The 15,852-nt window shown below is 51.9% G+C and overlaps 1 protein-coding gene across 9 annotated transcripts in view; it reads right to left on the bottom strand.

Moving 5' to 3' along the window:
• The window catches only part of LOC145358780 (receptor-type tyrosine-protein phosphatase delta-like), a 517,644-nt gene that overhangs the window by 42,360 nt on the left and 459,432 nt on the right, over positions 1-15,852 (bottom strand). For all 9 annotated transcript variants that reach the window (XR_013889502.1, XM_080213067.1, XM_080213059.1 and 6 more), the window contains 2 exons: positions 10,869-11,023; positions 8,328-8,613 (listed from right to left, as the gene is read on the bottom strand). Coding sequence is in view for 8 of the 9 variants with exons in the window: in XM_080213067.1 (XP_080069193.1) it covers positions 8,328-8,613; positions 10,869-11,023 (441 nt within the window). In the remaining variant the exon portion in view is untranslated. The remainder of the gene's footprint in view (positions 1-8,327; positions 8,614-10,868; positions 11,024-15,852) is intronic.

The following is a 15,852-nucleotide window of genomic DNA, read 5'->3' as shown; positions in this document are numbered from 1 at the left end:
TATGTGGTCTACAGGCAGCCTACAGGCTACATGCGGTCTACAGGTAGCCTACAGGTTACACACAGTCTCCAGGCTATATGTGGTCTACAGGTAGCCTACAGGCTACATGCAGTTTCCAGGCTACATGTGGTCTACAGGTAGCCTACAGGCTACATGCAGTCTCCAGGCCACATGTGGTCTACAGGCAGCTTACAGGCTACATGTGGTCTACAGGTGGCCTACAGGCTATATGTGGTATACAGGCTACATGTGGTCTACATGTGATCTAAACCACATATATCCTGTAGCTGGCCTACAGGCTATAGATTGTCTACAGGCAGCCTACAGGTTACATGCAGGCTACAGGTGGTCTACAGGCTGCATACACACCACAGGCTACATGTCGTCTACAGGATACTGATGGTCCCTGAACCGTTTTGAAGTTCAGGCACCACGGTGTGTACACGAGCGCTTAATGAAAATGAAAGGCCTGGGCACCTTAGGCCTAAGGGACTGAAATTATTTACCATTATATTTGAGGTGGAAACAGAACTCGACAAGTGTCTAATTCACTGAGCTAAGGCTCGACTGCAATCTTTCCTCTGGGAGTAAATCACGGTTTCAGGCGTTAATGGCTAAAAGGTTGGTTTCAACCCAGTTTTGGGAATCTCTTGGCTCACAGTTTGGCCTCCAGCATGGAGGTCTTGCTGCAATAATCAGCTGCCTGGATCGCTGCTGGTGACAAATAGCTGCAGCAATTGGAAATCGATAATATTGATCTTCTGTTGACTGTTTTGATTCCAGTTGACTAAACTGGTTAAATTGTTATTCCAACTTGCTCGCTCATGTGGTTTTGTGAATATAGGTTTTCAGATCACACAGTAACCTCCCTGGCAAGCACCCTCATCCCCACATTTTTCTCCCAGTTTCCCCGAGGACACCCTAGGGAAAGGAGGGAGGCAAACACATATCTGCTGGTATTCCCCACTCCCGACTGTTATCCCGGTTTAGGATCAAACCCTCCTCGAGCGTATCTCTGACCTTCATCCCTATAATACGGCCTCAGCTCTAAGCACAGGAATCTCCTTCCTACATCTCCAGGCCGACCTCACTCCTCCTTTAATCTGCTCCTTAAATATTGCCCCTTTGTCAGTGCTCTTCAGACCTCTGGCGCCGCGGTGGCACAGTGGTTAACACTGCTGCCTCACAGCGGCGCGGACCTCCACATTCGATTCCCTTGGGTCACTGTGTGTGCAGAGTTTGCACATTCTCCCCGTGTCTGCGTGGGTTTCCCCTGGGTACTCCGGTTTCCTCCCACAGTCTGAAAGATGTGCTGATTAGGTGGGGTGGCCGTGCTGAATTGCCCCTTAGTAACAGGTGGATTAGTAGGGTAAATGCATGGGGTTATGGGGATAGGGCCTTGGTGGGATTGTGATCAATGCAGACTCAATGGGCTGAATGGCCTCCTCCTGCCCTGTAGGATTTTACACTTCTATGATTCCTCACGTGACTCAGTGCTAGAATTTATTTAAGGATGATCTAGTGAAGCACCTTAAGGGTATTTTACAACGTTAGAAACAAAACAAGCTGTTCTTGTTGTCGGTGCGTCTTTGCACACACGATGGAGATTGATCTCATGGGAGGGACCAAAGAGCTGCTGATATTAGAGTCCCTGAGCTCCTCTCCTACTAACCTCGTGTCAACCAAACCCAACCTCAGAAAATAGGCCTAATGGTTAAAGTAAAGATGATTTGAATCCAGCCACACTGGTCCTGAGGCCTGTTCTGTGATTCCCCAAATGGACTCATTATTCTTTGCCAAAGTGGTCTAGGGCCGGTAAAGCTCATGAACCTTCAAGAGCTGGTGGTGCAGCGGCATTGCCACGAGACTAGTAACTCAGAGGTGAGGCCCAGGCTCATGCTCCGGGGCTATGGGTTCAAATCCCACTACCACAGCTGATGCAATTTGAATTGAACTCAATTCACAGTCGGGCGGCACGGTAGCACAGTGGTTAGCACTGCTGCTTCACAACTCCAGGGATCTGGGTTCAATTCCCGGCTCGGGTCACTGTCTGTGCGGAGTTTGCACATTCTCCTCGTGTCTGTGTAGGTTTCCTCCCACAGTCCAAAGATGTGTGGGTTAGGTTGATTGGCCATGCTAAAATTGCCCCTTAGTGTCCTGAGCCGCTTAGGTTAGAGGGATTAGCGGGTAAAATATGTGGGCGTAGAGCCTGGGTGGGATTGTGGTCGGTGTAGGCTCGATGGGCCGAAGGGCCTCTTTCTGCACTGTAGTGTTCTATTATTCTGTGAATTCATAAATCTGGATTGTAAAGGTAATCTCAATAATGGGCGGGCTGTGAAACTGTCATCAATTGCTGTAAATACCCATCTGGTATCCTGAGCCAGTCTGGTCTACACGTGACTCCAGGTCCACACCCTTTAACTGCCCTCTGAAACGGCCTAGCAAGCCACTCAATTCAAGGGCAATTAGGGATGGGCAACAAACGGTGGCCCAGCCAGCGACACCCACATCCAATGAAGGGATTTTTAAAGATTATTGACATATGTTAGGGTCTCAGGTGGGCTCTAAGGGAAAATCTCAGAGTGTTTCTCACACAATCCTGGCTTTATTTCCAATCAAAACTCCGATTTGGCCCAAACAGTGTCCCTGCAGGAGAGACATGACAGATCCAAGCTGACAAGACAGTCTGTACTCCTGTCCTTGGGCTTGATCAAACCAGATCCAAGCTGATAGGATGAGACATTCCAGCCCCTCCCGGGCTTGATCTGAGCTTCACCTTAGCCAAAAGGGCAAGGTGGCCCCCAGCTGAGCCTGACGGTAGGTTTCGGAGACTTGCAGGGAAGCTCTGTCTCATTTACCCTAATGCCCTGTCCTCAGTCAAATGTGCTTCCACTTATTCAATACCTGCTGCCTGGAATTACCTTCCAAAACCATCTGGCTTTGCTAACTCTCACTACCTACACAAACCACCAATAAATCTTCCTTCAATCATGTTAGAACCAGTACTCATTCCACATTTTCTTCACTTCCCGCTTGCTGTTTATCTCTCCCAGCTAAAGTGTCATGAGCCCGGTTATGTGTCAAACGTGTTACCTACCTGTTAAAGCATCTCTCTTTGAAAGCATAGGGATAGGGGCATTTAGATAGTGCACGGGACTTGGCTGTGGTAATGTGCCTCTGTCTGAGTATGCCTTTTGGCCAAGATCAAGTGTAGTTTTTGATCCTGTACTTGATCAAAGCCAATGAGGTGACACTGAGACTCCACTGGAAGCAACTTTTTAAAAGGTCACCTTGCCCTTTTTGGCTAAGATGAAGCTCAGGTCAAGCCTGGGGTGTGGGGGGGTGGGGAGGGTAAGGGCTGGAATGTCTCATCCTATCAACTTGGATCTGGTTTGATTGAGCCCAAGACAGGAGTATGGACATCTCTGGGTCATGCCCGAAGTTTCAAGGGTCCTGGGTGAGTTCAGCTCGAGTTGCCTCCACTTGTCAGCTTGGATTGGTCACGTAGGCACTCAGTTTGGGGCCAAGTTGGATTTTTGAGTGGAAATAAAGTACCAGAAGGTACAAAAAAAATAGTGTGTCCCTATCCGAGTGCAGCTCTTGTTAAATAAGTACTAAAGGTAAAGTCACCATCGTCTCATAGGCTGTTCCCCTCTTTAGGTGGGTTGGTTGGGGGAGGCGGGGGGGCTGACTGGTGGTGATTTAATCTGAGGAGCACTACACCTCGGGGCGAGGGGCAAGGTTGAGAGGGCAGAGCCTTTATGAATAATGTCAGTCGGTACAGGAATTGAACCCATGCTGTTGGCATCACTCTGCATCACGAACCAGCTGTTCAGCCAACTGAGCTAAACCAACCCCAGCAAAACCAGAATGGAGAGTGTGGGAATAAATACTACAGACAAGCAAATTAATCATACAGTGACCAGACAACTGTATCTCACATTAACTACTCCACCATACGCGCACCTATATTTCATTCAGTTTGACATCCCACGTTCTGCATCTGAGGTGCGCCGATTTCTTACTTTCTGAGCATAAGCTGGCAATTTCTTTTACCAAATAAAAATTACATTTAAGGAAGGATATGGTTGGGAGGATGGCGATGAGGAGAGTTCACAGATTGGAATATGGACCATCTCTGTGGCTTGCCCTAAACGTCAAAGGGATTGGGTGAGCTCAGCTCGAGCTGCCTCAACTAAATTCCAAGTGATTTTTGGTCCAAAATAACAGAAAATTCTCCTGAGCATGACACAAAATTGCTCAGTTCACTCGTGGTGGCCACAGGGTTGCTCTTCTGATCAAAGGACAATGCCGCAAACCAAAAGCAGTGTTTTTCTGAGGTTGAAGCCTGGAAGATTCAAGTGGCAATATCGTTTACCTTTATACGATCTAAAATGATACTAGTTAACCCATTCCCATCAGTCTTCCCTCAGTGTGGAATGCCATGAGCATTGACAAGGGTCATGGGTGGAGAGGGGACTCAGAATGTTAAAATGGTGGCGTGGGCTCGTTGGGCCGAAGGGCCTGTTTCCCATGCTGTGTTGTTCTTTGTTCATTCGCATTCACTCTTAACTAGTTAGTAGCACATGTGTGAGCCAGGCGGTGATGGGTGCAAACGCCTTTTCAACACCTGAGCCTATCACCTGAGCGGACATTTCAGTGCAGTATTGAAGGAGTGCTGCATTGCTGGAGATTCAGTGGCACGGTGACACAGTGGTTAGCGCTGCTGTCTCACAGCGCCAGCGACCCAGGTTCAATTCCAGCCTTTGGGTGACTGTCTGTGTGGAAATATGCACATGCTCCCTGTGTCTGCATGGGTTTCCTCCGCATGCTCCAGTTTCCCCCCACATATGTGCAGGTTAGGTGGATTGGCCATGCTAAATTGCCCCTTTGTGTCCCAAGATGTGTAGGTTAGGTGAATTGGCCATGGGAAATTTGGGAGAAGGGGGTGGGTGGGTGTGGTTACATGGATAGGGCAGGAGGTAGGGCCTGGGAAAGATGCTCAGTAGGAGATTTGGTGTAGGCTTGATGGGCCTCTTCTGCATTGTAGAGATTTTATGACTTCTTTTAGCCAGGCATTAAACCAAGGTTTGTTTAACCTGTTCAGGTGGAGGAGGAAGAGATCTTGGCACACACAATTTGTGACTAATATTTCTCCCTCACCAACATCTATCAGAAAGAGATGTTGCTCAGAGGACATTTGATCAAGCTGAAACTCCACTGCAATACCGAGGGACTGCAGAATTGGTGGAAGTGTCACCTTTTGGATTAGAGATCGAATCGAGGCCTCGTGTAGTTTCTCCAGCGAGCGTAAATAATCCCGCAGAACTATTCATAGAGCGACAGGCGAGGTCTCCTGGTGTTCTGGCCAACATGTGTCCCCCAACTGACACATGATGACCTCTGTATTTATCTCATTGTTGCAACAAGGACCCTTGCTGTGCACAAATTAACTGCTGCGTTCCCCACCTTACAAGAATGCCGCACTTGAAATGCTCTTCATTGCCCATGGAGCACTTTGGGATGTTCCAGGGCATCGTAGGATCCCTACAGTGCAGAAGGAGGCCATTTGGCCCATCCAGTCTGTACCGACCACATTCCCACCCAGGCCCTATTTTGATTCTAAGTGCTGAGTGGATGTCAAACTGGGACTGTTTCATATCTGGATTTTAGGCCTGTTCTCAGGCACCCCCATACGCACTCTGCCTGCAAAAGTATCAGCGGTTCTGAATTACGCTGCACAAGCCTGTGAGCGGGGCTTAACGCACCCGAAACCCTGCAGCGCTGATCGGCGCCTCCAGCTGAGCACGCGTAGAAAAAAAAATGATAGAAACGCGGCTCCCCTCCCGGGCTGGATAATGCCTTCCCCTGGCCCCCATAGATATTGCCCCACCTCCACAACATTACTGACCCCCCCTCTCCCCCCCCCCCCCTTATCTCCCCCCTCCACCACACCGGCACAGGGAGAACGTACAAACTCCACAGAGACAGTGACCCGAGGCAGGAATTGAACCTGGGTCCCTGGTGCCATGAGAGAGCAGCGCAAAACACTGCGCCAACTGTGTCCCCCCTAAGTTTATTTATTGTTCCTTTCCAATAGCACTGTCAGGATTAGTCAACAAGGACACATGTATATCTGATTTAATCATCACTCTCCATTTCAGGAAGGTTGCTACAGGCTTTTAAAAATCAATAACTGCAATCTATATTAAATAAACAGCATGCTAAGTAGCGTTAACATCCCTGTACCTACTGTTTTTTGCTGAGCTGAAATCTCCCACCCTGGCAGCACTGGGCTGTACCTACACCACCAAGGCTGCAGCAAGTTCAAGGAGGAACCTCGCCACCACCTTCTCAAGGGCAATTCAAGATGGGCAATAAACGCCAGCGACACCCACATCCCATGAATCAAAACATTTTTAAAAAGCCTCGGTGACAAGTTCAATCATTAAACTGGAATTTAAGAGAGTGAGGGGGCCTTGACTGAAGTAAACATAGAAACTAGAAGCAGGAGTAGGCCATACAGCCCTTCAAGTCTGCTCCGCCATTCATTTCGATCATGGCTGATCATCAAATTTAATATCCCAATCCCCCTTCCCTCCCAAATTCCTTAATCCCTTTAACCCCTGTCTAATCCTGCTAGATTTATAAGTTTCTATGAGGTCCAGTCTCGCACTCCTAAACTCTAATGAATGTAATCCTAACCAATTTAATCTTTCCTCATATGACAGACCCGCCATCCCAGGAATCAGCCTGGTAAACCTTTCCCTCTATAGCAAGGACATCCTTCCTCAGACAGGAACGCCAAATCTGCACACAACACTCCAGGTGTGGCCTCACCAACACCCTATACAATTGCAGTAAAACATCCCTACTCCTACACTCAAATCCTCTCGCCATGAAGGGCAAGAACAGTATTGTTTGCAGCAACTCAACAGGGCACCTTTGAAAGCACCTTCCAAACCCATGACCTCCAACCCCTTGAAGGACAAGGGCAGCAGATGCACGGGAACACCCTCCCGTGCAGGCTCCTCTCCAACGCACTCACCATCCTGACTTGGAAATATATCGCCGTTCCTTCACTGCAGTAATTCAAAGGGCAGTTCACCACCACCTTCTCAAGGGGCAATTAAGGATGGACAATAAATGCTGCCCTAGTCAGTGATACCCACAGCTTATGAAGGCGTACATTTTGAAAAAGGCTAGATATTAAGTTCAACAGTCAGACTGTTCTGAATTAGCTGAATTTAGCCATGGTGTCGGTGGAGCTATAATAATGAGCCCTGGTATACATATACCATGGAAAACCCAGCTACAGCTTTCCCAATGACAATGACTCGGGGTGACACAGAGGTGAGCACTGATGCATCACAGCGCCAGGGACCCTGATAGAAGTCCAAAAAATTATGAGAGGGATAGATAGGGTTGACAGTCAGAATCTTCTTCCCAGAATTGAAATATCTAATACTCAGGGGCGTGCACTTAAGGTGAGAGGGGGATGTTCAAAGGAGATGAGAGAGGCAAGTTCTTAGAGACTGGTAGGTGTGGTGGTGCGGCAGCTACAACAGGGGCATTTAAGGGGCTTATAGATAAGTACATGAATATGCAAGGAACAGAGGGATATTGACCAAGAACAGGCAGATTAGTTTAATTTGGCGTTGTGTTTGGCACAATGTGGTGGGCCAAAGGGCCTGTTCCTGTGCTGTATTGTTCTATGCTCTAAAAGTTCATGGGAGGCCTTCCCGGCTTGCTATCAAATTGAGGCCCTTAAAAAGGTGATGCTGGATTCTCACTGGCACTCCAATCCGTGGATGAGATCCCCATTGTCTACATTCTATGGGTGGCACGGTGGCACAGTGGTTAGCACTGCTGTCTCACAGCGCCAGGGACCTGGGTTCAATTCCAGCCTCAGGTGCCTGTCTGTGGGGAGTCTGCACATTCTCCCCATGTCTGTGTGGGTTTCCGCCAGATGCTCTGGTTTCCTCCCACAGTCCAAAGATGTGCGGGTGAGGTTGATTGGCCATGCTAAATTGACCTGAGTGTCAGGAGATTAGCAGGGATTGTGGGATTAGGGCTTGGGTGGGATTGTGGTCAGTACGGACTCAATGGGCCAAATGGCTTCCTTCTGCAATGTAGGGATTCTATGATAATATCACCCCAATCTTAGGGAGTGGTGGTGGGTGGGATGCGGAATGGTAGGATTGATATTACTAACAATGAGAAATGTTTGTTCCCCAAATCCTGCAGTGTATCTGCTTACCAGCAGTAGATACTCACATGCTTTACCCCCTAGATTTGTACCAAAATGATGCAGTTAGTCCTCTTACCTTGAACTCTAGCTCCATTCCCGTGACGTGCTCTCCTGTCTCAATCTGTGTGAGTTTCTGAATGTAAGAGAACAAGTTCCTGGCCATCACCTCTGTGGTCCCACAAGCCACTGCTTCCAGCAATGCATCATGGATAAAAATGTACTGATCCTCTGTCTGGACCATGTAGTTCCGTTGTGACCTCATCAGCGTCACATGGCCATAGATGTCAACAGTCTTCTCGTGTTTTATTCTCTCAAGCATGGCATCAATGACGATGAAGCAGCCAGTTCGACCAACTCCGGCACTGAAAGATTCATGGAAATGGTTCAGGTGGTGTCGCACAGTTTGTTCTCCACAGGATGGGATTAAGGGGCTTTGGGGCATCAGTGACCCTGTTTTGCACTATTTATTCTTTGGACCAGAATTGGGGCTGGTGTCGGTGGGCTAGTCTCATGACAAAATCCATCGGATTCTTGACGTTGAACAAGGTCCAACAGCTCCATCAGGAAAGAGTTGATCATAGAACCATAGAAACCCCACAGTGCAGAAGGAGGCCATTCGGCCCATCGAGTCTGCACTGACCACAGTCCCACCCAGACCCTACCCCCATATCCCTACATATTTACCCACTAATCCCTCTAACCTACACATCTCATGACTCTAAGGGGCAACTTTTAGCATGGCCAATCAACTCAACATGCACATCTTTGGACTGTGGGAGGAAACCGGAGCACCCGGAGGAAACCCACGCAGACACGAGGAGAATGTGCAAACTCCACACAGACAGTGACCCGAGCCGGGAATCGAACCCAGGTCCCTGGAGCTGTGAAGCAGCAGTGCTAACCACTGTGCTACTGTACTGCCTATGAATTTATCTACTGACTGCCTGGCCTCGCTCATGAAAAGTGGGTTTATGAGCGAGATTCTGGCCAATTGAGTAAATGCCAGGTGTAAGGAGGATAATCAAGGCCTACAAATACCTTTAAACAAATGGAGCTGTGCTTGTTTTCCAAATGAAGGGCGGCACGGTGGCACAGTGGTTAGCACTGCTGCCTCACAGTGCCAGGGACCCTGGTTCAACTCCCGGCTTGGGTAACTGCCCGTGTGGAATTTGCACATACTCCCCGTGTCTGCGTGGGTTTCCTCCGGGTGCTCCGGTTTCCTCCCACACTCCAAAGATGCGTAGATTAGGCGGACTGACTGTGATAAATTGCCCTTTAGTGTCCCAGGATGTGTAGGCTGGGGGGATTGGTGGGGTAAATACACGGGGTTAGGGTCAGGGTGGGGTGCTGTTGGTGGTCGGTGCAGATATAATAGGCCGAATGGCTACCTTCTGTACTTTAGGGATTCTTTATGATATTTAATCTAAAATGAGCATTGTTCCTAATAAATAAGAATTGACAGGCCTGTAACAAAGGCTCAATTCTCACCAAGTAACCATTGGGCCAGGGAAATGGAGCAAATCTATTTTGTCTTTAAAAAAAAAGAACTTTTGTTCTGCGCTTAGAAAGTGCAGTAATGCAGGTTGGATTTAGTAGTGTGTAGTTTGGGCTGGTTTCTGTGGTAATTGACAAAAGATCAGAATAAGCGCGCCAGAACACAGTTATCCTACAGCCAAGAACGAGACACAGGTTTATATACATATTTATTTAGATAGGAAAGATTGTCAACCCCAGTCCAAGTGGCCAAGATGACGGCAGATCTGGGACGCTGGAATGAGACAGGGGCAGAGTAAGACGCGTTTGGAATTTTATCTGTATGGTGATCACGCTCAAGAACAAATGTTAAATTTTCCAACACATCTTTCATTTGAAAAAAACGTAGTTGTATCTTGGTGCTGAGTGTGGTCAATACTTAATCAAGAGTTGGTTAAGGGTGCTATGTCTAACCTCATTGGCTGGGGCTATCCATCATTAGGGGATGGCTATGAGGTTGTCTGTTCTCCTTCAGTAGCCCCTAACCAGGAATAGACAATTCTAACACAGGGCTCATACTGACTTCCCAGCTATACTGGTACCCATTTACATCTGCTCCAGGCCATGGGGGCAGTGAGCGCTTAGTGATATTATCGCTAGCCTATGAATCCAGCTAATGTTCTGAGGACCCTGGTTCGAATCCTGCCATGGCAGCTGGCGGAATTTGAATTCAATAAAAAAAAATCTGGGATTAAGAGTCTACTCAGTGGCCACGAAACCATTGGTCGATTGTTGGAAAAACCCATCTGGTTCTGCCCTTTAGGGAAGGAAATCTGCCATCCTTACCCGGTTTGGCCTACAAATGACTTCAGAGCCACTGCAGTGTGACTCTCAACATATGCTGGCCAGCCAGCGACACCCATGTCCCGGGAATGAATATAAAAACATTTTCAAGTTAGGCCTTTGGTCGAAAGAACAAAAAGGGATTTGGTGCAGGGAGAGCTTTGGTTGAAAAACCCAACACTCAGCTACTGGACCACACTCACGGTATTCGAAGCAATGATTTAATTGTCACCAGTTCTGACGTGTAAGGGCTGGAAGCATAAAATGGAGAGTGGTTTCCAATGGAAGCCAGTGGTCCTACCTGCAGTGCACCACCACTGGTCCAGCATCGGGGGGATTGCAGGTCTTCACTCTCCTTAGGAAAGCGAGGAAAGGGGTCGGATACTCTGGAACTCCATGGTCGGGCCATGCTGTGAACTGGAACTGGCGAACCTCGCGCTTCTCACTGGAACCATTCTATACAAAAAAAAGAGGTTTACCCGTGTTATGGGAACGTCATATACATAAGGCACTCAAATCCACGTGTATTTTCCGGATTTGGGAGAGTCTTTGTAGGGTTATGGATAGATGGGTTGTGGAGAACAACAACAAGCTTCATAAACAGTATTAATCCTCAATGCTTTAGGTAGTTAGCAAGTTATATATTCTTGAAACAGCGTGAGAAGTTCCACTCTTCCAATCGGTTTTTCCCTCCTTTTCAACACTAATAAATATTCCTCAGTATCGTTCACCGTTCATGAGGGATCTGCAGCACAGGTACAATGTTTTGCTACCTGTCTCTTGAAGGAATCCAGCTCAGGATTCGAGGTTAGTAACTTGGTTTTGAATGCTCTTTCCATGTTAGTCACTGGATTTTTTTTCTGTGCGGAGCTGGTTCTGCATCTATAATTAGGGATGGTCAACAAGTGCTCAGGACTTCATGCGAAAGAATAAACAAAAAACTCAGTGGGTGGAATTTTACGGCCTCGCTCTCCCGAAACAGTAAAATCCCGCCCTAGCTCAATGGACCCTTCCAAGGTTCATCCCTCACCCACCCCGAATCCCATGGTGGGCAGGGAGGTAAACTTCCAAACAGAGATGAGGTGATGGTCGACACAAGGATCTTATTTATACACAAGCTGGTCAACCTACAACTCGGAAGATACAAGGTTTTTAAGGCAGCAGTGTTATTGCGTGTCATGCACAATGTATCATTCTGCTAAGTCCGTCTGTGTAAAGTTAAGGCCTCAAGTCTGAATTTTTTTTTAAAGAGGTCGCACGCGGGCGTGTTTGTGTGTGTGCGTAGAGAGGTGCGATGGGGTGGACTGTGTGCAGGAGAGGGTTATATGGGCACTGAGGGGGTGTTTGGGTGCGTGGGTGGGTGAAGGGAGAGGGCGGGTGGGTGAATGCAGGTGGGTGAGGCGGGGGAGTAGGGGTGGGTGAGGCGGGGGAGTGCGGGTGGGTGAGGCGGGGAAGTGAGCGGGTGGGGTTGCGTGTGGGTGGCTTGGGGGGTGTGCAGATAGGTGAGGGGGGTGTAGATAGGTGAGGGAGGTGCAGGTGGGTGGGGACTAGGGGAGAGTCTGGGTGGGTGAAAGGGGAACGTAGATGGGCAGGTCGTGTGTGGGCAGGCGGTGGGGATGCAAGTGGGTGAGGGTGGTGGCGGGTGTGGGGCAGTGTGGGTGGGTGAGGGGGTGCAGGTGTTTGGGGGTAGGGGAGAGTGCGGCTGGGGTGAGAGGAGAGTGTGGGTGGGTGAGGGGAGAGTGTGGGTGGGTGAGGGAGAGTGCAAGTGGGTGTCTGAGAGTGTGGGTGGGGGGAGGGTGTGGCAGGATGATGGGAAGTGTGGGTGAAGGGGATCAAGTGCGGGTGAAAGGGAATGTGGGCGGGGGATAGGCGTGTGGGCGGGGGGGGTGTGGAGTGCGGGCGGGGGGGTTGGAGAGTGTGGGCGGGGGGGGCGGGGAGTGGGCATGGGGGGGTGGGGAATACTGGCGCGGGGGGGTGGGGAGCGCGGGGGTGGGGAGCGCGGGTGTGGGGGGTGGGGTGTGGGGGGGTGGGGAGCGCGGGGGTGGGGGGGTGGGGAGCGCGGGTGTGGGGGGTGGGGGGGTGGGGAGCGCGGGTGTGGGGGGTGGGGGGGTGGGGAGCGCGGGTGTGGGGGGTGGGGGGGTGGGGAGCGCGGGTGTGGGGGGTGGGGGGTGGGGAGCGCGGGTGTGGGGGGTGGGGGGGTGGGGAGCGCGGGTGTGGGGGGTGGGGGGGTGGGGAGCGCGGGTGTGGGGGGTGGGGGGGTGGGGAGCGCGGGGGTGGGGGGGTGGGGAGCGCGGGTGTGGGGGGTGGGGGGGTGGGGAGCGCGGGGGTGGGGGGTGGGGAGCGCGGGTGTGGGGGGTGGGGGGGTGGGGAGCGCGGGTGTGGGGGGTGGGGGGGTGGGGAGCGCGGGTGTGGGGGGTGGGGGGGTGGGGAGCGCGGGTGTGGGGGGTGGGGGGGTGGGGAGCGCGGGTGTGGGGGGTGGGGGGGTGGGGAGCGCGGGTGTGGGGGGTGGGGGGGTGGGGAGCGCGGGTGTGGGGGGTGGGGGGGTGGGGAGCGCGGGTGTGGGGGGTGGGGAGCGCGGGTGTGGGGGGTGGGGGGGTGGGGAGCGCGGGTGTGGGGGGTGGGGGGGTGGGGAGCGCGGGTGTGGGGGGTGGGGGGGTGGGGAGCGCGGGTGTGGGGGGTGGGGGGGTGGGGAGCGCGGGTGTGGGGGGTGGGGAGCGCGGGGGTGGGGAGTGGGGAGCCGGGTGGGGGGTGTGGGGGGGTGGGGGGGTGGGGAGCGCGGGTGTGGGGGGTGGGGAGCGCGGGGGTGGGGAGTGGGGAGCCGGGTGGGGGGTGTGGGGGGGGTGGGGGGTGGGGAGCGCGGGTGTGGGGGGTGGGGGGGTGGGGAGCGCGGGTGTGGGGGGTGGGGGGGTGGGGGGGTGGGGAGCGCGGGTGTGGGGGGTGGGGGGGTGGGGAGCGCGGGTGTGGGGGGTGGGGGGGTGGGGAGCGCGGGTGTGGGGGGTGGGGGGGTGGGGGGGGTGGGGAGCGCGGGGTGGGGAGCGCGGGGGGGTGGGGAGCCGGGTGGGGGGGGTGGGGAGCCGGGTGGGGGGGTGGGGAGCGCGGGTGTGGGGGGTGGGGGGGTGGGGAGCGCGGGTGTGGGGGGTGGGGGGGGTGGGGAGCGCGGGTGGGGGGGTGGGGGGGGTGGGGAGCGCGGGTGGGGGGGTGGGGGGTGGGGAGCGCGGGTGGGGGGGTGGGGGGGTGGGGAGCGCGGGTGTGGGGGGGTGGGGAGCGCGGGTGTGGGGGGTGGGGGGGTGGGGAGCGCGGGTGTGGGGGGTGGGGGGGTGGGGAGCGCGGGTGTGGGGGGTGGGGGGGTGGGGAGCGCGGGGGTGGGGGGTGGGGGGGTGGGGGGGGTGGGGAGCGCGGGTGTGGGGGGTGGGGGGGTGGGGGGTGGGGAGCGCGGGTGTGGGGGGTGGGGAGCGCGGGTGTGGGGGGTGGGGGGTTGGGGGGGTGTGGGGGGTGGGGGGGTGGGGAGCGCGGGTGTGGGGGGTGGGGGGGTGGGGAGCGCGGGTGTGGGGGGTGGGGAGCGCGGGTGTGGGGGGTGGGGGGGTGGGGAGCGCGGGTGTGGGTGGGTGGGAGTGTGGGGGGGGGTGGGGAGCGCGGGTGTGGGGGGGTGGGGAGTGTGGGCTCTCACTGAAGCGTTGTATGAATTGCAGATATGGTTAACCCCCCAGTATGAATTTCAGCTGCAGAGAAACTCAGCTCACACTGTAAAAATAATAATTACAGTCCTCCAAGGTGACAATTTTTCACAAGGTTTAATCATGCTTCTTTCAACTACCCTTTAATATCTTTATTATGCTATGAAATGTCTTTTTTAATGTGTAGAGTTCCTGGCTGGTTTTGAATATTTTAAATGTTACAAATTTTTGAATATGACATCTGAGCCAATCAATTGTAAGAATTTGCATTTTTACATATACATGTGTGAGTTATGAAATGCAGCTCTGTTCCTGACAGAGGTTAACACAAGAGACTTGGGCCACATTGTTTCATATCACAATCAGTCATTTCATTTTTACTTTTGACACTGAAGTGTGCCAAACACCAAGCGTAATTTCTTCTAGGCAATACTAAGATTTTATTTAAGTGCATATCAGAGTCTCGATGTACTTGATGGAGTTTTGAAGGATAGCGGGGGGGCGCGGCGGATCTCGTTGAAACTCACAGAATACTGAAAGGCCGGGGTAGAGTGGACGTGGAGAAGATGGTTCCATTAGGAGGCAAAGCTGGGATCTGAGAGCACAGCCTCAGAGTAAAGGGACAACCCTTTAAAACTGAGGTGGGGAGGAGGTTTTTCAGCCAGTGGGTGGTGAATCTGCGGAACTCATTGCCACAGAAGGCTGTGGAGGCCAGGTCATCAAGCATATTTAAGACAGAGATAGATACATTCTTGATTGGTAAGGGAGTCAATGGTTATGGGGAAAAAATGGGAGAATGGGGTTGAGAAACTTATCAGCCATGACTGGATGGTGGAGCAGGCTCGAATGGCCCAATTCTGTTCCTCTGCTTGTGGTTTATGGTAGATATTGTAAATGTATTTGCTTTGCCATCTCCCTATCACTGTAATCTCCTCCAGTGCCACAACCCTTCCAGATATCTGTGCTAAGTCTGGCTTCCTGAACACCCCTGATTCCACCATTGATGGCCATGACTTCAGCTGCCTGGGTCTTTTGCTCTGGAATTCCCTTCCTAAACCTCTTTATCTCTCTACCTCACTTTCCTCCTGAGAACCGGCCTCTGTAACCAAATATCCGGCCACCTGTCTCCTATAAGACTTGGTATCAGATTTCTGTGAAGTATCTTGGAATGTTTTATGACATTAAGAGTGCAAAAAAATACATGTTGTTGTCAAACATTTGTGTTTCTCGAGTGTCTACGATCCTTCACTGTGTTAAAATTATGTGTAGAAGAAAAAAGGCCAGTAAAATCGTGCTGTTTTTCTTTTGACGCTGGCAATATCAGCTTCCCTCTATAACAGGATCTACAGATTATAAAGCAGCTACTAATTTACCAAATCTTTCCTGGAACAGTTAAGCCGTAAAGTGATTTTAGGATGTGCCAGTTTAGATTCTCTTCCCCTTGTTTGGGGGGGAGGGGTGGGAAGGAGAAATGCATTTAAAGTGAAAAAGTTTATTTATTAGTCACAAGTAGGCTTACATTAACACTGCAATGAGGTTACTGTGAAAATCCCCCAAACTCTGGCACCTGTTCAGATACACTGAGGGAGAATTTAGCACGGACAATGCACC

This window comes from Carcharhinus amblyrhynchos, chromosome 26 (genome assembly GCF_965287045.1).
Source record: "Carcharhinus amblyrhynchos chromosome 26, sCarAmb.v2.hapA, whole genome shotgun sequence".
NCBI lineage: Eukaryota > Metazoa > Chordata > Chondrichthyes > Carcharhiniformes > Carcharhinidae > Carcharhinus > Carcharhinus amblyrhynchos.
The sequence above is the reverse complement of the archived record's forward strand: the minus strand, read 5'-3'. Positions and strand labels throughout refer to the sequence as shown.